A 12,919-nucleotide genomic window follows, 5' to 3' on the forward strand; every position below is an offset into this window, starting at 1 on the left:
TGATGTCTTCACCACCAGGTGAGAGATGCTCAGTTTTGTCCAGTGTCTCAGAACACACAATACAAGGTATGCTAATCAACTACGTCAGTCTAGCATATGATGTAGCACAAATACCAAACCGAGTGGAAGGTGCATTTTGTACCTTTGAGACAGTATTTCTGGCGTCTTTGTTTGTAGCCTTTGGGTTTCTCAGTTGAAGGGTACTTTAACAACCCATTAAAGAAAAGAAGGCTACGGGGAGACCTGATTGCGGCCTTCCAGTACCTAAAGGGGGCCTATAGGAAAGATGGGGAATGTCTTTTTAGTAGGGCCAGCTGTGTTAGGACAAGGGGAAATGGTTTTAAACTAGAACAGGGTAGGTTCAGGCTAGAGGTAAGGAAGAAATTTTTTACAATGAGGGTGGTAAAACACTGGAACAGGTTGCCCAGAGAGGTAGGGGAGGCCCCATCCCTGGGAACATTCAAGGCCAGGTTGGATGGGGCTCTGAGCAACCTGATCTGGTTAGCAGTGTCCCTGCTCACTGCAGGGGGGTTGGACTAGATGACCACTAGTGGTCCCTTCCAACCCTAAACATTCTATGATTCTATGATTAAAAATACCTCTACAATGAGATTGGTATTTAAGTGATGGCTTTACCAAATTATTTATATTCTGAAAGGGTAGGGAGGTGGAGATTAATATAACATATTTGTGTAATGTGCATGTACACAGTGTAAGTCCAATTCTTAAAAGTGTCTTTTAAAAATTAGAATAAAAAAGGAAGTTGTGTTTATGGGGGACAGAAAATAGTAGAGACAGAAAACTCAAAGGTGCCTGGTAGTTGTTAGTAGGCAGTTTTCATTAGTGAATTACCGCTGATCAACTACCCTGAAAATGTAGAGTGATGACTATTTAATGCACATTAAGTAGCATGGTTGTTGGTGTTACACAAAACCAACTTAGGAGCTGCTACATAACACAGTGCACGTACAGTGCACGTTGCCAGCCCCGTACCACAATGCTACATGATGGCATTAGGAATATTTGCAAGGTTTTTATCAGTACACAGACAGGGCAGTAGCAATTTATTCTATGAAAGGAGATGATTTTTCAAAGAAAAAATTTATTTTGCTACTCAAGTTTAAAGGGAAAAAGTTTGAGGAGCTGAGGGACTCTAGCTGAAATGCTGACTGCAGAGAAGCTGAGGACAGAATGTTCATTGGCTTCCTTGTCACCAAAATGTCATCCTAATTCTTCTGCAAAGTATGGGAAAAAAATGCTTGCTGTGAAAATCTCCTTCATGCAAGACTTTTAAAAGCAGGTTATATGAACATCTGCCTTAAAATGTTTAAGCGGAGTTGATCTTGCCCTTCGTACTTGTCCCTTCTGTGTCTGTGAACTACTTTTTCAAATATTTGACTGTATTGAAAGGCCTGCCAAGAAAAAAACCCAATAAAATCATCTTTTAGGCTCCAAATACAGTTACTGTAGTAGGACTACTTTCAGAGAAGGTACTGCCAAATGTGAATAAGAATTGACATAAAAAGAATCGGACTCATTGCAAAACATAATATGCCCTAGCAAGTTTGTACATAATATTAAGGGCTTACCAAGGAAACACTTGAAAAACTGGTTGTGAGGGGAAAACAAAGTAAATTATTTCCCTATACCCCTGTAAACAAATTTCTTTTGAACTTTGCAATAAATGCCTTTTCCAAAGCTTTCGTTCTGCAATAAAGCAAGAAACATGTTTTCTTACCTGAACATTTCTGACACCTCTACGGTTGCCAGCCAGAAACTATATGAATTGGCATAGTAATTACAAGTGCCACGACCATGGCATTCGATAAACGGAGCTGAGCGGAATTCTTCTAAACAGGATCCAGGCGATGCCAAGGCCTGTCCAGAGCCCTCTGCTCCAGCACTGGTGTGCTGGTGTAGGGGTGGAGGAAGGAAACACACAAACAAGAATCTTAGGTGCTAAAAATTAAACAGCACAGCATTCAACTACTAAAAGAGCCACTGCTCATTCTTGGTTGGGATAATGCGGTGTCAGACACCTCCATAAGTATCAGTTACACTGGGCTCTGTGTACGGGAAAATTACTGTTAATATTGGCCACCATGGTTAGTAACTGAAGGTAGAAGCTTTCAAATGACAACCATTACAGTTTTTAACAAAGTCCTAAAGCAGCTACTTGAGGACACAAATGTAGCCACTTTTGCAGTAGGAGGCTGTTCTTACCATCATGAAAGAGTAACCAATCCAAAGGGAGTCCCAGCCTGGAGGACACGAAGGAATCTGAATGGTCTGACTGTGGACAGCTATCACCATAGCAGGAGCTTCACACACAACACACCTGGACACAGGGAAAGTATCAGAGAAACACAAGATATTAAAACAGGAGTATGTTTTATTAAGAATTCTTAGGCAGAGAAAGGGAGGAAAACTGGCCTGTCAGAGGCTGTCCTATTAATCCAGGCTTCTACTTCTCACCTATTTTGTAACTGCACTAAGGCAGTATTTTGGAGTGCAAAATCTGCCTGCATTTCCACTAACCACCATTGGGTAAAATACTGAAGCAGTTCCCAAAACAAAAACTGGAAGCTCAAAGTCCCCACGTGAATGCCTTAATCTTAGAGCTTATACTCTCTTTCCTGTCCATCGTGATCTTGCACTGCTGATTACATAGCTTCCTTGGTTGGGGAGTGTTCTTACAGCCTTTCAGCTTCTAATGAGCGCCGCTGCACATAAACAGACCGTTCAAGACAATGAATACTTTAAAACACGCTATTTTCCTAGTATTTCCCAGAGTAGAAACCTTCGCGTTGGAAATACATGGATAAGATGTGCTATTTATCCAGGTATTAAAAAAAGAGACCTGATAGCCTGCTTTGTCTCACCGGCTAATGAATGGCTGGATGCTTTGCCCAGTCAGCGGCTCCATGCTCATTGGCATTGGCTCTGGAGTTGATAGCCAGTAGGAATAGTCATTCCTTGATGCAAAATTACAAACATTGTTGATGTTGCAGAACATGAAGGGCATGGTGCTGAAACGTCTAAGACAGCTCCCAGCAGTACCTACAGAGCAAGACACATAAAACACGACAGCAAAGTTTTCACTTCATTGCTTTTTATAGCAATTCTTGGAGAACAGTTGTGTATTTCTTCCTCTCCACCTGTGACTGCACAGCATGTGCTATCAAATTGTCACATGTGGGAAAAACTTAACTTCTCGGTTTTGGTTTACATTCTTTCATCCTGAATGAAAATGCACAATCTCTGGAGGTAGTAAATCTTAGTATGCAATTCCCACCCTCATCTAAGAAATCTCTAAGACTGAGATTTGAAGCAGCAGCTTTCCCCTTAAAGACAGCGCATACAAAATATCTCACCCAAATCCTGGCCATGTGCTCTCTCATTTCCTTGCACATATAGAAGAGAGAATCCATCATATATTCTTGATGTTCCTTGTGGACATAGTGGTGTATCCCTGGTCTGACTGTGCCGAGTTATAAGGAATCCGTGAGCAACAGAAGCTGTTCCAGGAGGCCCAGGTGGGCCTTGTAAGCCATCAGGACCCGGAGGTCCCTGTATTCCTCGTGAACCTGTTTACATGAGAGAAGGACAGCACACAGTATTTATTAACACCATTTCTTGCTCTTTCAGGACTAATGCAGCTCTGAAAGGTAGCATGGCCTTGTGATTAAGGTACTTGTGACTTGGGGGAACCTGGTATCTGCTAACACTATCTTCCTCAAATTATTTTTTCATGTAAGCTTGGTTAAATCACTGAGGCTGTCATAGCTAGTTATAAAATAACAGTGCAAGTAACTTCCCTGTGTTGTAGGCGTATTGTGAAGTTAAATACATTCAGAGCTGTGAGGCACTAAGATAACAACTGCAGTGGACATGACAGCCACTGAAATGAGTCCAAATCAGCTTCCCAGTTCCAAAACATATTTATCTGTGCACGCAGCTTAGTAAGATAACATTGAAACATCTTGCTCAAGATCACACAATAAATGGCAGAGCCAGAAATGGAAGCAAGTCTCACTCTAGGGCATGCTATGATAACACCTGAGCCAAAGCCCACCAAAATTAATAGAAAAGCTGCAGTCAGTTTTGGAGTAGGTTACAGAATGTGGAAATAGGCTAGAACAACCTTGAAGGAGAGAAGGAACAAGTCTTATGACTGAGAAGGGTATCAGAAAAGGCATTTGTTCTTGAACAGCAAAAATATCAGGAAATATAACTACAAATATTTAAACTATGTTATTCCACAATCGTTATTATTTACATTTTTTCTCTAAAATGATGCTAACAGATTTCACAGAGCATAGAGCTTTTCAGAGAAAATAGAAAAAAGTCATTATGGATTTTTGTACTGTTTTAACTGTTTAAATTCTAATACTTTTTCTCACAAGTTGCAATATGTAGCTACTTAATATGTATAATTTTCTTTAGAAAATTGTCCCAGTGCCTAGTCTGATTTGTTTCCTCAAATCAGAATTCAGTATTTCTAAGCAATAGCTGCATGGTAACTTGATCTCTGCCTTTGGTGAAATTCTCTCCTTTATGAAGTCTGGTTTTCCCCATTCGTGACTTCCATGCAAAATTAAAATTATTTTACTAATCTCTCTCTCCTGCTTCTTACTATCTTCATTATCTCCTGTGCATCATCTGTGCTGCAAAGGGGATGCCACTAAGCTTGGGATAACGCACTCTACAATATTACTCAGCAATGACCAGCAATGTGTTGGTTCCAAGAATATTCCAAACCAAAGTTTGGAACCAATGTTCAGCTGCTTGTAGTATTTTTGCATTAAGAAAATCCTAAAATTATGATCATCTTATTCCAATGAGGCAAAATCTCACTTCCCAGTATTAGCCTGCACTCACAAAAGGCAGCATCTTTTTCCACTGGGTCCTCATAGGATAAACACCATACCTGGTTGGCCTGGAAGACCTCTGTCTCCTTTACGTCCTGCTGGACCATCAAAACCAGGTAGTCCATCTCGCCCTGGGTCACCAGGAAGACCAATTGGACCTAGAATAGACAAATGCGTAAGTGAAATAAAAGCTCTTGAAAACGCACTACAGAAATCTTTAAATTGTCTGGGACTCATCTATTTTTTCTGTTATGTTATACATTAGACAAGAACAGACCATTAAAGCAGATTTATATGGTAGAACCCTACATTTACCTATTACCTCTTGCTGAATTCAGTGACTTGTCTCTGCAGCCTACACCAAGTGACTCGCATTGCAACCTGCAGTCAGCCATACTTCTTAGTCATTTTCTCTGCAGCCACGTAGGATCCTACCTGGCAATCCCTGTGGTCCTGGCAGTCCTGGTGGCCCTTTTGACCCAGGCTGTCCTGGAGGACCTGGGGGACCAGGGTCACCTTTGACAACAATGCTTCGTCCAATGGTACCTGGTAAACCTGGTGGACCTGGGAGAAAGCAGCTTAGTATTAGATAAACCAAGGTGGAAGAGAGCATTAGAAACAGTTTATTTTATTCTTTATTGCAATGTCAGAAGCCAAGAGCTCTACCAATGTAAAGAATAAGTGTACATACAAGGCAAAAAAGTGCTCTTGGTGACCCCCCCCGCAAAGGACAGCTCTTGCAGGGGTTAATTCTTGTAGACTGGATACAGAGTGTAAAATATGGCAGGATTACTTGTCAGGCTAAAAAGTACAGCCTGGAATTGTGTTTAAGCTATTGCTCACTTAACTACTTTCATTGCTGGCTGAGACGGACCCAGTTCTACATCTGTGTAACAAATTTTACCAACAGGGAGCAAAAGTGACAATAAGGCTACCAGAACTCCTACCTGGTGGGCCTGGCAGTCCTTGAGCGCCTGTGAGGCCAGCAGGTCCTGCAGGTCCAGTGGGACCCTTCATACCTGAAACATCAAATTCAGAGTTACACAGTGAAAGAGCATGCTGTCTTACAAAATCTCCTTCAGGAATGGCCAAAATCAGGCTTCTTTTCTCCCTGAGGGGCTGTTACTGTGTCTGGAGGTTTTCACTTAAAATGCTAGTTAAATACCTGGGAATCCTGGAACGCCTGGAACCCCGGGGTCGCCCTTCATTCCATTCAGACCTGGACGACCAGGATCACCCTGAACAGAACAGCTTCACGTTATTCACTCGTCTCCCTCAGCGGTTTCAGAAAAACAGATAGAAAAGGTGGCCAGGGGACAAATAAGCACACTTTGGGTCTGTGAACTAGGGCTTTGAAGGGCTGAGGCCATGCATTCTGCTCACTGCACTGGGTGCTGTCAGAGAACGCTGTAACATGACCTGTGCATTGACAGCTCCAGCTCCCACGGGAATATAACGGGGGACATCCTGCCCAGATACCAGGGGTCAATTAAAGAAAAGACCCTCTCTTACTTGCTACAAGACAGGATGTTAGCTACCACATTTTGGCTTTTATTTTAGTATGATACACTGCACATTCGACCCAAATATATTCCATTTTTATTGCATTTAAAAATAAACCAGGGGGAAAACTCCATTTCTTGTCCTACCTGGCGTCCAGGTGGTCCTTGATCTCCCTTTTGACCAGTCAGGCCAGGTGGGCCAGGCTGACCCGGGTTCCCTTTTTCCCCTTTAAGTCCTCCACTGCCTGGTGGCCCTCGTGGACCCTCTGGGCCTGGTGGACCTTAACATTGCAGAACAAATAAGCATATATCAGTACACATCAACTAATCTCCCCAGGTTTGTGCCTTCAGCGTAAAAAAAAAAAAAAATTAAAGATATTTTGACTTGACTTCCCAGCTCTATTTCAATGCTGAATTCAGGATAAACTAAAAGGAAAACAAATAGAGGGATTATTTGCACTACCCAAAGCAGGAACCAAGGCTCCTTATCTAGCTGATGAAGAGAAGCAGGTCTTTCCAGAAGGCAGTGCAACTCACCTGCATTAGAAGCTTACCAGTGACCAGACCGGTGCCTTTGGTAGGAGCCAAGAAACCCAAAATTAGATGGTACAAATATCCCCTCTGCTGACCTGCATTACGTTCACCATCCCTTAAGTGCTACCTTAACAGCCTGAATTCCTTTTGAAAGCCAGTCTCAACAATGTGAAATATTGCTGCTTTTTTGCTGTTAGAATTTGACATGCCTATTGAGGAACCCAATATATACTATCTACGGACTGCTGGGCAGCAGGAAGCCCATCATTCTGCCTTGCCTAAATACTAATCTGAGTTGCAGAAACCTCCTTATGTTGAATGACTCTCCCTCCAACTGATTTGTCTATCTTTAGCAGAATTACACTGTGTAAATCCAATAGAGGGACTGGACTGGTCTTTCAATATTTTTCCTTTGCTACAGCCACATTAATCCAAAGCAAAGCAGTGGATTTAAAAGAAACTTAGGTATTTGGAGAACTGAAAGATGAGAACCTCACCTTTATGACACCATCTAAATAGAAGGTAACTGATATTAATTTGTGGGAAAACAAACTGTAAGCAAGTGCAGCAACAGCTAATAACATTTTTCAAGTTAGATCTCATAATTGGATTAACAAAAGGATCTCTTTACAGGACAGTTCTATGACATTCTCCCCTGTGGTACCACAAATCTAATAACATTTATCAGTGCGCTGGATTTTCAATTCTTCTGCAACCTCGAATAATTAACCATCTCCTTTGACATCCTCATAGTCTATATTCAGTGGATAAATTTGATGAGCTGTATTTCTGCATGCAAATCTGAGTATAGAATTCCTCCCAAAATTTTTCTTTTTAAATCAACAGCAATTTTGTACCAGATTTCACACATATCCTGTAGCAGTTTCAGCTACAAAAAACATCCCATCATGCAAGGATTTTTTGTGTTCATTTTGCTCTTTTATACACATGCAAAATAGTAACAGATTACTATCTGAGGCATGCAAATCAAACACACAAAATCTGCAGGGTAACCATAGTCCTTAAAAAGATAATCAGAGAATTACAGGAAAACATCCATTTCTCTTACATCAAGTGCAACGCAGTAAAATAAATTGACCGAGTTAAGAGTCTAACCTGGAAGACCTGGAAGGATCAGAGTTCACCAAAGCCCAATGATCGATGTTAGAAGGGTCAGACATCACACAGTACAAAACAAGATTACTAGTTAGAAATAGTACGGATGACAGCATATACACGACACAACAACCCATTTCACCAGCATATTTTGTATTTACAATATAATCCACATGCATGCATAAAACCATACATGAATACACAACGATATGTATTTTCAGATACAAGTTATTCTGGTGACTAGGCTCTACTAAGACTAATTTGACACTTCATTTAACAGTAAACTTAAAGCTTTACTAAAGAATGTGTTATTGCTTCAACATTACAGCTGAGGCCTGTGACTGGTTAGTCCTACTCACAATGGGGTTTGGACTATGTAACCATTTCACTGACAATATTCAACATCACAGGGCCTGGAGCTTGGCAAATATGCAGGTGAATTGTGAATGACAACTTACTCTTGAGCAAGATTCTGCTTTGGGCAGGGGGAAGTGTGATTAACAGAAGGATTTATCACCACTGATCAGATACTAGCCTCAACTACCTGTGAATACAATTCTAGGACTGAAAAGTAAGCTTATACCCTCTTCAAAATGATAAACAGGATTGACGTTGATCAAAAGGGCTGTGAATGCTATATGCAAAAATACAGCAGAACTTACAAATTTAGAATTTGGTGTCTTTACTGTTGGCATTATTTTTTTCTTGATAAAAACACCCCAAGATGCTAATTTGCCTGTTTAAGGTTATTATGGAGAATGGCATGTGATAGCATCCTTAGAAAAATCATTTAAATGTCCTCTTTCAAAAGGTAAGCTGGTTGTCCCCGCCATGCTCCTAAATTAATACATATTTTAGCTCCTGTGCCACTTGCGTCTTTTGTGTCAGTGAAATGATTTAAATATATCAACATATCGCCATGCAATTTACAGCTAAAAACTACAATAAATACACATCAAGTTTACCTCAATGCACTATTTCTTACATATATTTGGTAAATTATTTTAAATACTAACTGTAATACAGTTGTTAAAAATAATGACATGGACATTTCATTGTTACTGTTAAGTACTTATAAACTATATTTCACGGTTAGATAAGTTTTGCTATGATTTATGAATCTGTCCTATATTTGCTGATTATTGAATTCTGGCTGGGCACAGTCACAGGGTGAACAAAACATGAAGCAATTTCTAAGTTCCTCTCAGCACACCCATGATGGCAGCACTCTTTGAAAGTGTGGTTTCTGCTTGTCTGGCCACAGTTTAATTAAATGGTAAAGCCACATTGGTTTTTTTACATGACTGCATAAAGCTAGGATTCAAATATCAGAGGCTACCACATTCGCTAGCTCACAGAGCTTAGGACAGCACACTAAAAAATAAAACGTATTCCTTTATTGAATTTTGATGACAGTTCTTTGCTTCCTGAAAGTCATCATAGCAAAACCTAAAGACCTAATTCTTACTGAACAGATATACCAAGTCATTTTCAATCTAGACACAGGTGTCAAAAATCTTCCCAAGGGCTGGCTTGTGCTACATGCTGATATGCTAAAATTATAATAAGCTTGTGAAAATGACCATGTTCTTACCAATCCTGTTCCACCGCCCTCGCGTTAGGGAGGGGAGGGCTGTATGCTCCATTTTCATTAAATACATGTTAAAGGAAGAACTTTCCCCATTTCCTCTAAATGTGTTGGTTAAGCAAAACAATGGAAATAAGGATTTCTCTGCACTGCAAAGTTACAACACTCTAAGTTGGGAAGGTAAAGCACCACTGTTACTCTGTATAAATTTTCCTACAGGCACTGTTGATATAAAAGAAACATCTAATTTATTTAAGTCAGTTGAGAGTGTCCAAAATCAACAGTAGCAGGTGTTACAAAAATTAATACTGTCATTTGCCCAAGCTGCAAAACACAATTATACAGCAAAGACATGGGAGGACAGTGCAATATGCTTTTGAAAAAAAGATGAAAGACAGTATATATTTTTTTCAATGGTACTAAGAATAAATATGCTAAAACAAGTTTCACAGTTGGGGACACTTTATAAAAGCCTTGCAAATCTGGACCCACATGATCTTCCACCATGGGGAGAGCGACGCTATGTCCTTCCAATGTCAGTCTAACAACAACATGGCAAAAGAGTCTGAAAGCCAACTCTGAGCTTTTCTTTTCTACCATAAATTAAAATGTATGTCTGAAAAATGACTCAGCATATCTACATTTAGACACTACAAAAATATATACATTCATTTTCATGCGAAGTTATTATTTTGGAGTTAAGGGGCTAACCTGAGGGACCTGGGAGTAGGGGGTCAGAGTTCACCAAGGTCATCATTAGAACAAGGGGAAAAACATCAAAATTGTTAGAAATATCAACAAGCTAACATATTCAACTAAACCTTTATTTTTAGATTTAGCTCAATATTCCTTTATATACAGTATGCAAAACACCAAACTATTATTATTCACAGCAATGAAAATAGACATGTGGAGTAACATCAATGTTGTGTTGCCCTGGAAATTGGCTTAGTTTTATAATCCATTAATAAATCCGTGCCAACACCATCTATTAACATTTGTTTTAGGGGCAGCTCAACTGAAGTCAGAGAGTTACACCATGTTTGACTTCATGGTTTTTACTAATCTTAGAATATACCCAGAAGTCAACAACAAACTTTATACACATACAGCTTCTGGTTTTATTTATGTCCCTAGAAGGGGGGTAATTTGACAGCCACACAGCTGCTTTTATGACTAGCTGCCTTAAGTTGAAATTACAAAATCAGCGTTCCAACAATAGTCTGTGTTATCATTTGAAACAAAAGGCTGGAGTGCTGATTGTACCAGAACTGCAATAATAGTTTGGTTTATCCACATTAGTGCACGCATAACTGAGCAAAACAAATGCTTCACTTTATACATTGCATGCAACAAAAATGGAAATAAGAGAAGGAAAGAAAGAAAGAGAAAGAGAGAGAGAACATGGCTGAGCAGAACCTCACTGGTTGTTTTCCCCCAACAATGCTCAGAAAACAGCACAAAGTCAGTCCCACCATTCCTCTACTTCCCCAGCTGATGGGAGTCAGTAAGCACCTGATTTATACAGAGAAGTGTAAACAGGGCGAGAAGCTTCATAAAAACACCAATGCTACAGTAGAGCATAGAACTGAGGTTGGTAGTTTTATTATACATCAGGAGCTGCTTAGCTGGTTTACTTTTTTTTTTTTTTTTAAGAGTTTGGAGATATCCTCTGTATAAGAATCTTTTAAAAATGAAAGCCTGTAAGTCTTATGGACCAATCAGCTTCCTGTGCCAAAATTTTACCTGCTGTACCACTCCACATACGGAAGAATTTGGAAGAGCTTGATGTCTTGGATGACTTAGGCCTTTATTTGGGCACACTTAAATTACAAAGCCCAAGTCCAGCACCCCACCATCTCTTATCTCTTCAGTCCTTCTCCCACTTGCCCCAGCTGACCACAGCGCGCAGAGCTGGCACTACTTGTCCCATACTCCTACCTGCTAGTGAGCAACTAGGCAGAAGAGGACAAGGCCTCACACAAAGTGGAAAGCAAATTAGGACTACCAACGTGCTGCACGGATGCTCCACTGACTGGTTAGAGTCCCTGGGGCACAGCAGGGAGCAAGTTCCTCCAGGAGGAGGGGGGAAGGCATGCACTCCTCCTTCTACTAACCAAATAGGAAACCAGGAAGAAATTGTGACTGGCTGTGAATTATCAACCCACTCGGTTGTTCCACTCCAGTCACATAAAAAGCAGGTTCAGGACACAATACAATTCAAGTCTTTTTACTTGGACTAAAAGAAAGCTTCATTATACTGGTAAACAGCACCCCAGTTTTAAGGTGTGATAAACTGAAACCAAATGTTCCTTATAATGACTCTTTTTTTCATAGTCTACTCTGCACAAAAGAAAAGCTCATACTGCCAATCAAATATTACTCAATTCCAGTTCTAGTGAAAATATTTTTATAAAAGTCCATTCTAAAAACATTTTTCATTGGGATTACCTACTCCTGTATAAGAAGCAAGCATGAGGAAAAAATGAGTCTTAAAATCTTTTCAAGTGTGTCCTGCAAAACTAAACTCTCCCTTGATACCTAAAAATTAACAATACATGTGTAGCAACTATTTTACAAATGCACTAACTCAAAACTAACTTTCTGTCATTCAAAGATTTCTTTGGGGAAAGATGTGAGGTCAGAGTTTGAGGGCAATAAATAAAAATATTAATTCTCCATTTATATACAAGAAAAAACTGCAATCAACCAATTGGTTGGTTTGAAAGTAGTCTCCTTTAAGGAGGCTCTCCTTTAAGCATGTCAAGGGAGATGACTCTTATTGGTGGCAAAGTACTTCTGGACTCGAGACACAGCAATAAGCTTGAGCCAGATCTGTGACAGGTTCATTAAAATTAAGTTTTTCAAGAGCAGTATCTAAATGCAAATAAACATTCTATGAATCAAATTCTACTACATGCCAGGGAGTTGCTCAGCAATGTTAACTCAGTATAGTGTTTTTTTCATTCTCAGAATTAGTTGGTGCAGGAACAAAATGCAAACGTGGAATGAAAAGATGAACACGGCATGATGGTGCACTGAGTCCATGGGAGCCACGTGACACAATGGAGCAATGACTTATGTTACATGACACGAAGATGAGGAGGCAGCTATCCAATTTGATCATGCTGTGATGCTAGCGTGAATTTGATTTTCATGACTCTTAAAATGATGGGGTTTGTTACTTTTGGTTTTTTGTGCGCGATGACATTTGCTGATCACGTGACAATACTGCAAAGGTATCAGATATTCAAAAGTCGGTATCGTGCTCGCTAGATGATTACTGTGACAGCATGCGGAGAATCTCC

At 40.1% G+C, this 12,919-nt stretch overlaps 1 protein-coding gene across 1 annotated transcript in view; it reads right to left on the reverse strand.

The window, feature by feature from the left end:
- The window catches only part of COL4A5 (collagen type IV alpha 5 chain), a 57,835-nt gene that overhangs the window by 301 nt on the left and 44,615 nt on the right, over positions 1-12,919 (reverse strand). The window contains exons 42-52 of the mRNA XM_009646686.2: positions 10,323-10,331; positions 8,024-8,032; positions 6,521-6,654; positions 6,037-6,109; positions 5,819-5,890; positions 5,307-5,435; positions 4,931-5,029; positions 3,375-3,587; positions 2,883-3,060; positions 2,224-2,338; positions 1,739-1,911 (exon numbers count right to left, since the gene is read on the reverse strand). Coding sequence (XP_009644981.2) covers positions 1,739-1,911; positions 2,224-2,338; positions 2,883-3,060; positions 3,375-3,587; positions 4,931-5,029; positions 5,307-5,435; positions 5,819-5,890; positions 6,037-6,109; positions 6,521-6,654; positions 8,024-8,032; positions 10,323-10,331 — 1,204 coding nt within the window. The remainder of the gene's footprint in view (positions 1-1,738; positions 1,912-2,223; positions 2,339-2,882; positions 3,061-3,374; positions 3,588-4,930; positions 5,030-5,306; positions 5,436-5,818; positions 5,891-6,036; positions 6,110-6,520; positions 6,655-8,023; positions 8,033-10,322; positions 10,332-12,919) is intronic.

Source organism: Egretta garzetta, unplaced genomic scaffold (assembly GCF_000687185.1).
Source record: "Egretta garzetta isolate BGI_Z169 unplaced genomic scaffold, ASM68718v1 scaffold411, whole genome shotgun sequence".
NCBI classification, from domain to species: domain Eukaryota; kingdom Metazoa; phylum Chordata; class Aves; order Pelecaniformes; family Ardeidae; genus Egretta; species Egretta garzetta.